This window comes from Echeneis naucrates, chromosome 8 (assembly GCF_900963305.1).
Source record: "Echeneis naucrates chromosome 8, fEcheNa1.1, whole genome shotgun sequence".
NCBI lineage: Eukaryota > Metazoa > Chordata > Actinopteri > Carangiformes > Echeneidae > Echeneis > Echeneis naucrates.
Window position 1 is genome coordinate 10,991,008 of NC_042518.1, and position 10,415 is coordinate 11,001,422.

At 42.4% G+C, this 10,415-nt stretch overlaps 1 protein-coding gene across 1 annotated transcript; it reads right to left on the reverse strand.

The window, feature by feature from the left end:
• Positions 1–2,320: 2,320 nt before the first annotated feature.
• Positions 2,321–9,289, reverse strand: elfn2b (extracellular leucine-rich repeat and fibronectin type III domain containing 2b). The gene is made up of 4 exons (XM_029509088.1): positions 9,248–9,289; positions 5,220–5,492; positions 2,792–4,822; positions 2,321–2,740 (listed from the first exon to the last, which is right to left on the reverse strand). Exons 1-4 carry the CDS (start codon positions 9,287–9,289, stop codon positions 2,321–2,323), a joined length of 2,766 nt encoding a protein of 921 aa, XP_029364948.1.
• Between the last annotated feature and the right edge of the window lie 1,126 nt (positions 9,290–10,415).

Below are 10,415 nucleotides of genomic sequence, written 5' to 3' on the forward strand. Positions count from 1 at the left end.
AAAAGATGACAGCAAGGCCCTTCTTGATCTTATGTGGTCTGGTCAAACACTAACAGCACAACACTGGCTCTCAGGGCTATGACCTCTGACCCTGACTGTATGCAGACATCTTTATAAAACAGGGGGAAATGACATTTTTCCTGAAACCAAACGGGGAGGAAGAATCACACAGATGGATATGGTGATACCATTACACACACCTTTTTAACATTTGCATATTCATCCCTGTTCAAACTGCACTTGTTGAGAGTCAACCACATGCTGAAAAATCACCCTTCTCAAAATAAAAAGAGAGAAAAAAAGAGTGAGAGAAGCAAACAGTAATACAGTTTTTATAAGTGGCGTACAGTTCTAGGTCTACCTGTAAGAAAGGCTTTCTCACATTTCCAAATTAACACCAGACTGCAAGTCATTTTAGGACCGAACATATATCCCACTCCATTGGATGTGTGGGACATATGACCATCAGAACAGTAAACTACTGAGGATTAAAATGTCACTGAAATCAAATGTGTCACAATGCTTTTCTCTTGAATTTTACCATAAGCAAAAACCGTGGAGCAAGGACCACTGAGACAGTATTCACATATTTCGGGTAGGATATCTCAGATTGTGTATGTCAGCTGAAGGTGTGTCGTTTTCACAGCTACACAGCAGGGTAAGCAGGACACCGTTTGTCAGAATTCCAGGCAATGACACTTGATAATACTATACATCAAGATTAAATCATGGCTGTGTTAGCAAGAGGCACTACGCTACCGTGGTGTGATGTTTCTGGGGAAATACACTGAACATTGCTGATACTTACATTTGTCCATGCCATTAATAATCTAGTATTGTTTAGACTCAGACAACCAGCCACTGGGAAATATATTGACTACTATTAATTTAAGTCAGTTTGGGGATATACAATATATTCTGACAAGGCATGCCAAAACCAACTTACACTGACTACTGTGCACCACACAGCCACACACAATCATGAGGCGTAAAGTGCAAGCAAACATGCCTGTCACAAGTTGGCTAATTAAGTTATCAAATAGACAACAAGAATATTCATTTCCAGAACAAAACAGACACATTGGCAGTAATTAGAAGTGTCCTTTCCCTCTATGCCTCATTCAGGTTAAATGTCAGAGAAAGGATTTGGAATGTACTGTGGTGCTCACATCTAACGATGCTGAGAGACTTCCCCATAACCTGCTTATAATCTGCTTACATTCACAGTGGATGCTGAAAATCCTTTACACCGTTACTTGTCTCTTTCATGCCCCCTCTCACTTTCAATTTAGCTTTTTCTGCCTTACATATAGGCTGAATATCCCGTAATTTTATAAGGGGGTGGCATAAGCTCATTTATCATGTAGTTAAACGGTGTTATTGTATCAGGCAAGTAGGGGAACCTTCTTTGTCCCGCTTTCCTCTTTTAAATTAAACTCAGTTTTACCTGGGAAAATGTTGTTCTGGACATATTGGGACATCTGTGGGACAAGATTTTTTACATTACTCTATGAACCATGCAAGAGTGTAAATTGAAGGGATAGAACTATTGTAGGCCATGGTTCCACTCTAATCTCTTATGATTTCCTTATGTTGCAGGACTTTCGAGCCCATTTGACTCTTTTTCCATTGGTCAGCTGTCTATTTGTTTCAGTTTTCCAGTGTTTTTTCTTTTTTCCTTGACAGCTACTGTTGGAATGCAAATACCTCAGCTGCATGACAGATCTAACAGAAGAGAGATAGGGACTGCATTTGACAAGTCTGTCCTCTGATCAGCATACTGTCATTTATAATAGAGCACAGCGCCCACCTTCACTTAGAATTATAAAACATATCCAAATACACACTGCAAATGATACAACACTCAATCCAAAATAAGAAACATCTTGGATTAGGCAAAACAAATAATGAAGGGTATCAACATTTCCCATCTGTGATTACCCATAGATGAAAACATGGCACTGATAGAGATGGTCCATAGGATCACAAAATGTGACCACTGAAAGAGAGCTAAATTACACAGCTTGCATTTGCTTCCTGTGCAATAAATAAAACCCAAAAATACTAAATGAGAATGATCCAGAAATGGGGCTACAATGATGTGTGAAATAAACCACCATAATTACTCTCATATCCCAGGCACAGATTCATAGTCCTTGCTCTTAGCACAATACTCGACACAGCATGCCAAAATACCCAAAGGCAAAATTTTGTTGTACATTTTTCTCCCCATAAACTTCAGATGGTGTCTTTGGCCCACAGGCCGATTGGGAAATGAAGTGTCCAAACTCTTTTTCCCCCCACAAAGCTTGTCCTACAGTCACAGCTTCTGCTGTGCTGACACACCCTTCCAATAATCAAGGATGTCATGCAGGTCCTCGCCTTTGGCAAACTGCACCTTTTTTCGAAGGGCATTTCCAGCCGTCACGTAACAGGCCTCGTCACGCTGGCCCTTCCGGTAAGGACGAAAGCGCTCCCAGATCCGCAGTGAGCTCTCTGAGGAGTACTCTGGGCTGGAGGAGTAGCCAGAGTAACTGGAATGGTGGCGGGCAGGTGAGAGCTGGGAGTAAGATGCTGCATCTCTGCGTGAGCGTGTCAGAGGCTTTAGGAAGGAAACCCTCTGAGCTGGGGAGCCCTGGTGGGAGCTTTCATAGTAGAGAGCTGGGACAGAGTGGCGGTGCTCCGAGCAGTGGTAGTCCTGCTGCACCTCCAGCTGTTGCTGCTGTTGCTGTATTTGTTGCTGTTGATGGTAATGGTGCGGCTTCTGGTTGTCCTGGTGTTGGGCACCAACACCACCACTGTCGCAACCACCACCACCCCCTCCACCACAGCTCCCGCTCCCCACTAAAGGCAGCTTCTCTAGGGGCTCCCCACAGCCCACGGGACTGGCTCTATCTGAGTACTGCTGCTGCTGCTGGTTACAAGCACCTGGGCTCCTTGGCTCTGGAACATCCAGGCTATACACCCTTGCTCCCCCACGTTCCCTGTCCCGGCCCACGGAGCCACAAGAGGTGGTGCTGCACTGTTTCTTGACAGCATTCACAATAACTACAGCTGCATCTGCACTCATTTGCCGCTGAATTGGACGTACAGCAGTAGCTGGTGGAGGAGGCCTGTAGGGGGGACTGACGACAAAGCCCCCACCGCTGATCCCTGGGCGCTCAGAGAGAGGGGTATTCAAGGCAGGGAGTGGTGGTGGAGGGGGTATCTTGTTTGGAGCAATGATCTGACAAGTCTCTGTCAGCCCTTGGGAGAGAGGGATTAGACCACGAGTAAGTGAGGATGCACTGGTAGGGGGAGGAGAGGTGGGATTTGCGGAAGATGTGGGGTTAGTGGAGGCCCCGGAAGCAGCAACTGCTGCTGCATCTAATTTCAGCGCATCAATGCAGTTGTTGATGATCTGGTTAACCTTGTCTACCTCCATTGCAATAGTTGAAATCTCTGAGGCAGAGCCACGTCCGTCATCATCTGAGTCATCCCCAATATCAGTTCCATCATCGTCCCTCAAGTCCTCCCCCCTCATCCCTCCGTGCCCAATGTCTCCCATCCTGTCCATACCTGCGCCTCCGGTTCTGACATCCATATAGTTTCCTTTACTTGACGCCATAGCCTCAGAAAAGGCAGTGGCCATCTTTTCCACTTGCGGGATAGATGACAGTCTGGACGAACTGGTGTTGGTGGAGTGGAGCATTCCTGTGCTGGAGGACGTAGACATGGGGAGTTTCCCTCCATGGTGGTGCTGATACGGGTGATGTTCTCTGGACTGCTCCTGAAGCTTGTGGACTGCTGATGGATCATTTGCTACTGCTGCCGCCACCTCTGGCCCATAGCGCATTTCCAGTATTGTTTTCTTGACACAGATAGATTTCTTCTTCTCATCGTGCATCCGTTTCTTACGTAGACAGTAGTAGACAAAACCTAAAACAATGAGCATGCCAAAAAGGCATCCCACAATGGTCATTATGTAGTGAGTAGTGGTGGAAGGCGTGGGGAGCATGTCATCAGGATTTTGAGCCCGGGTGGAAAACTGGATGCAGGTGTGGTTGTAACGTTGTGAGTTGCGGATTGAGCCGACACAGAAAGTGTAATTGTTGTGAGGCTTTAGCTTGTTGAGGGTGATCATCTCCTTCCTGTTCTTTAAATTCATAACATCAGACACAAATGTGTGGTTGTACTGCGTTAAAATGTACATTTTGCTGTATGGCCTTGGGATCTGCACAAGGAGAGAAGCTGATGACAAAGAGACATGATGGAGCTTGATGCTGGGAACAACTAGTTCAGTAGATGAGGAAGAGGTGGTGGGCTGGTGGTACGGCCCCACACCACCAAATATCTCTGGTCCCATCCCAGAGGGACCATCCAGGTCTGGGGGGAGGGAGGTCATCATCACTCCATTTCGGCAGCGATGGTACAAATAGTTCTTAGCATTCCGACCAGCGGGTCCGGCTGCGATGGGACTCAGCAGGGGGTAACCAAACATCTCCCGGGGCGTCTCACACTGGAGGCGGTCATATGTGTGCGTGACATTGTTGAAGGACTCCAACCAGGTGAGGAAGCTGTAAAGATCACAGCCACAGTGGAATGGATTTGCGGCCAGTTCGCACACCATCAGCCGAATGAGAACAGTGAATGTGGATGGATCAATGTGAGCAAGTTTGTTGGATGACAGGTCAATGCTGCTGAGGCTGGGACACTCCCAGAATGCATTATTGGCAATAACCTCAATGAGGTTGTGCTGGAGGAAGAGACATTGCATGCGACCAAGCCCTCTCATCATCCCCTCAGTTAGGTTTGTCAGCTTGTTGTAGCCCAGCTGCAAAACCTGAGGGAAATACAAAACAACAAGCAGTTTTAGTTCTTTTGATATTGTTGGCCAGATTACAGGCAAAAATATATATATTTATATATATACATATGTACATACAAAGCCATGAAGACATGTATGATATAATAAATGTTATGATTATGTGATAAATATATATACTATCAGATGTTATTTAACTAATTCGGTCCTACTCAATTTTTAAAAAAATTTGTTGCAATTTAGTTCAATGTCATGTTCAGGAATAAAAAATCCTAAAGAAATCCAAGTACCAGAAATTCCTTCACAAACCAAACAAACCAGTTAAAATCATATTCACACTCAAGCCAAAACAAGAGCGCTTGTTCCCAAAATTACACACATTTTTGAGTCAAGCAAAGCTTTTAGCATCCATCACCTGTAGGTTTGCTTGTCCTGCAAAAGCTCCGTCCTCAATATAGCTGATTTCATTCTTCGTGAGGTTGAGATCTGTCAGGTTGGTGAAACGGTACATGGAGCTGAAGAGCACGGCTTTCAGCTTGTTCTCATTCAGTCTCAAATCATGGACTGTGTTGTTGATGTGCTGGGGGATAGTTTCATATGGCGGCTGGTTCTGACTGCAGATAGCAAGCCACACATAGCCTTTGTCTCCCTCAATAAGCCAGCAGTCCCCACTGACCATGATGGGAAAGTGGGAGAAGAATAAAAGGGAGGAAAGAGTGAGAAAAAAGAAGATGGATGTTTTTGAAGTACCCTGCATGATGCTGAAGAAAATAAAGGAGAAAGAAGGATTTTTTATTTTTATTTTAAGGAATCAAATGTTGGGACAGGCAGGGAGGTTGTTTTTAGGTACAATAGAAAAGGAAATGTTGCTCAGGAGGATTTCCAAAAAGGAGAAAGCTCTTGGCTGGGTGTTGAAGAGGAGGAGGAATAAAGGCTTCACAATGCCAGTCACAGCTTTATGGTCATTATGATGATTAGCAAAGGGCCCATGTTATGTCATATCTTGTTGGGCTGCAATGTGGAGTAACAGAGCTTGTCCTCATACTCTCTCTGTAGACAACAGCTGTGAGTGTCTCAACTGGCTGGACCCTTGGAATGACAGATAATCTGTAAAGAAGACAAGAAGAGAACCATGAGAGAAGAAGTGACAGTAATATAATGTGATAGATATTATATATGATGGCATAGACTTATTTAAATTTTCCGAGCGATTTGGTACATATTATATTGCCTGCACATGTTTCCTCCACCTATTGCGCAAATGCAATATAGAATGGCATTTCATGAATTTAAATGAAAGACAAAGAGCTAATGTGTAGGAATCCTAAAAATGAATCTCAATTCCTTGAGGCTTGTTCCATGTTCTGAAGTTCCAATGCCAGGATTCAATCCCACCACGGTACAATGTGGATGTTGCATTGCCCGAGCATTTCTCCTTTTAGCATAGTGAATCTGAACTTAGCCTTTTTCGCCTGGTCCCTCATCTTTTAGGGCTAACGGGTCATCAAGATTTGGTTAATACTTATGTACAAATATCCCTCAGTCCTCCAAGGGATTTTTTTTTTAACACAAAGTGCAGCATTAATCACCAAATTGCTGACAGCACATTGTCTCCACAGAAACGCCTTGTTATGACACCATGCTGCCAAAACCTAAGCTGTCTATCCCATCTGCATGTCGTTTGAATAGCAGTCAAGCGTTTACATAAGGAGAGGATTAACTGCCTGTTGCATCATGACAGGCATTGTCCTCTTGCCGCCTCTGCAGCACAGGAAAGCATACTTACAGTTACACATACATTACACAAACATGGCTACTGAAATGGACACATGCCCCCAGACAAACAGGTGCGTGTACACTCATACCATAGGTCAGATCGGTACTAATGCATGTGGTACGCACACAGTACACATAGTCACAGGGGTGGATTCTGCATGACACAATACATATTGGTATGCTGTGTACCATTTTATGTGACACTGAGTCTATGCACGACCTTTCATTCCACATTTGTGCTATATATTCTCTTTATATTAATCTTCATTAATACAACAAGGAAAATCGCTCTTGCTTTCTGCCTTGTTCTCCAAATTCAGACTTCTTTTGAATTCCGACAGAGAACTGAACTCATTCCAGTCTATTCCAGTCTGAGCTCCCCAGAGGTGCATTAGAGAATCAGGTCCATCCTATTTTTCAATCTATTTACCAAAGCAGAAACTTCTAATACCTAAAGCATGGGCGAAATTGCACATCGTCATGCAGATATAATAACATTAGGCACCTGTTGGGCTACGTGTCACATCTTACAATGGCATAAACAGGGCAAAAGGAGAAACAGCAAATGTCATCGCAAACGTGGTGTCTGGTTCTGGATCTTGGCAGACACATAAAAAGTGAAATCTGCATCAGTTTTATTTTAAGTAATAAAAGACAATAAAGGGGTTAAATAAAGGTTAAATAAATTGCATTAAGTTTCACTCACTCACCCCTTAAGTGTGGTGAGTCATCAATACCACAACATGTACAACTGCTCAACCTAATCATGGTTAACTGTTCTTGACAGAACAATTGCTTAAAGTTTATCTGTTGCATCAAATTAGACGTTTGTGTTTTAGCTGTGGAGAGCAGGCAGAGAGAAATCACATAACCCTGAATGTCTGTGCAGGGATGCTCGCCAACGATCGGTCTGAATTGTAATCAATCAAAACTGGAACTTGTCAGAATCTGACTGGATGTACACTCGCTCAGAGAATTAATATGTTACAAATGGTGACAGAAGGAAAAGGGATGAGGCAAAGAAAAGAAAAACAGATGTACATCTTGTGCCTGTTTTCTGTGGCCAATGTGACATACTCTGTGATGCAATGAAACCTGAGCAGGCTTTCTTTCCACACCCTTCATTTTCATTTGCAATAATCACAAAAAAAAAGTAAACTTGTGACTGACATTTTTATTTTTTATTTACTTCACCTACATATAGTGTGACACCCCCTTCCCATTGATTGCCATGCTGCCTCTCTCTCTGTTTGAGGTTTATCCCCTCCACATGAGACGTGATCTCATTTGGTGCTCCACATAGTGACACCCAGAGGGTTCACATGAGGGAGACAGGAGGCACGGTGGATCTGCACGCGTGTGTGTGGAGGGAGATGATTACATAATTAGGAATATGGGACATGCAGAACACCTGTCTCAAAGGGGAAGAACATGACTCACAACAGTGATCCACTTGTAAGTATGAAAATGTAGGACATATGATAAAACTTTTTTGCTGCAATGCTGCAGACTGCTGCCGTGTGCTATTAGATTAACGTTCATAAAAGAAAGGGGTGGTATTTGTCTTGTTATGAACATTTTTCTAATTGACAAAACTCATCATATATCTTTCTATGATCCATTTTGTGTATAAACAATTCTGAGAAGGATCCAGCATCCACGGCCCCTTCTTCCTGCGTTTCCTGCACTTTTGGAGCAACTCCAATCCGAAATATTAGCAGGTCAAAGCGGCAAAAATGGCTCAAATTGAGGGAACGGGTGAACAGGTGGGACAAGACTTGCTGCAGGTGTTTGCCTGTCCTACTTACACCTTCTGAAGAAAGACACAAGTCCCCCTTTTTTAAAAGACTAAAACTAAGGCGGTTAGGCGGCAGTTCAGGACTCAAACAAAAATAATTCCTGATTTCAGCTCCATAAATTGTCATTAAACCACATCTCTTTGCTCTGTTTAACATTTTTAAAGAGAGGGCAGAGGCACGTTTGTCATGTATGAAGTTGACATCCTGCCAGCATATCCAAATCAAGCCTCAGTTTCTCACAGCATATTCTGTTTTCCCAGACATATCATATCACTGACTATCACTACAACGGCAGCTTTCTTTCATTTTTGGAACAGTGTTTTTGAAGAAAACTACACTTACTTCTGTGTTAATGCTTGCCCTTTCAAAATATATGTGCACGTACTCGCACACATAAACACACACATGCACCTACGATATCACGCTTCATCAGACCCATCCACTCATATAATAAAGATCTGGGTTACTCAATTTACAGGCTTGTATTGATTCCCACTGTTGCCATGGAAACACACTTATGATTGACAGGGCCAATTAAGCCTAATGCTAACAGAATAGGATTTTGTGGCATTCACATCAAATCTCCCTGTCTTTTCGCTTCATTAGCCACAATGATGAAACTCTCCTTCCTGAATTCTAATAGCATCCAATGAACATCGGCTGTGACAGGTGTTAGAATTGGAGAGGATCCATATCTCTACTATTAGCAGCACGACTCTTGGAGCTGGGCCACTGTCAGACCAAATGTAAATTTATTTACAAGGACCCCTTGTGCTGCTGGCTACATATGATGCTGTCATTTCGAATTGTGTCACCTGCAAATATACCCGCTGAACAGACATGTCAAAACAAAGGGAGCCAGATTCATGCACATTAAAAGCACAAGCCAAATTTGCACCATACCTTTCATTCCAATCTTTGTGTAATTAGCACATGATTGACTCAGGCAGCAGCTTATTATGCAATTGGACAAGGACCAGCAAAGAAAGAAAGCAACAGCATTTTCAAACATGTACATTATTGTTGCTTAAATAATAATAATAATACTTATTTATCCCAGTCAAACGTATCATTTCTAGAGGTGTTCGAATGCCTGAGGCAAGCTTAATATCAAGAGAATAATTATAGCAGTAGCAAAAAATATTTTTTTAAACATGTTCTACAAATTGCCTTATGGTGTATTTCTATATGTTATTTGGAGAATATGAGTTCATGAAATTTTATTTATTTATTTTAGCAGTCACCCTGCACACAGCACAATGACATTTCCCCAGGCATGAGCAGCCTCAATGCCCGAGTGTTTCATTCCTGCTGGTGTATTTGATGTAAAAATAACATGAATAACTATGAAATAATAAACACAATCAGAACACTCTATGTAATGCATCAGCAATAAAAAAAAAAAAAATCATGGGGAGTGAAAGCTCAACATATGAGGCTATATGAGGGAAAACAAATAAGGAAAAATCAATTAGTAACATTCAAGTAGCTACCATTTCCTGCCGTAGAGTCCGAAGAGCATCAGAATATAATAAACAGTCTCATTTAACAAAATGGAAATGGCATATCTGAACGGTTGCTGATCAATATCAAAACTCCAAACATATGGTGATTTTGGCAGGGGTTGATAACACATATCTCTCTTTTGAGGCTGTTACATGTGATCAATAAGCCAGAGGAACTCACAGACAACATCAGGAGTTTCTAATAACTATATGCTTTTCTTTTATGTTGATCATGTTTTGCCCTGACTTGTTTGTTTGTTTGTTTTTTTCCAGATACACATTCATTGTGTTTATCACGGTGCTGGACAGTGAATCAATATGATTGATTCAAGCATGAGTCAGAAAACCTGCGACAGACCTAAAAGTCTAAAAGTGGGTGAACCAAACATAGGGAGAGTCTTTGTAGGCACAATCAAACGTATTCAAAATACATTTTTGTTTTAAGCAATAAGCAACAGGTAAAATTTCAATTTTTCTTTTTCCATCAGCTGAAGTTAAAAGAGGATTTGAATTGACAACCCATGTCAGTAT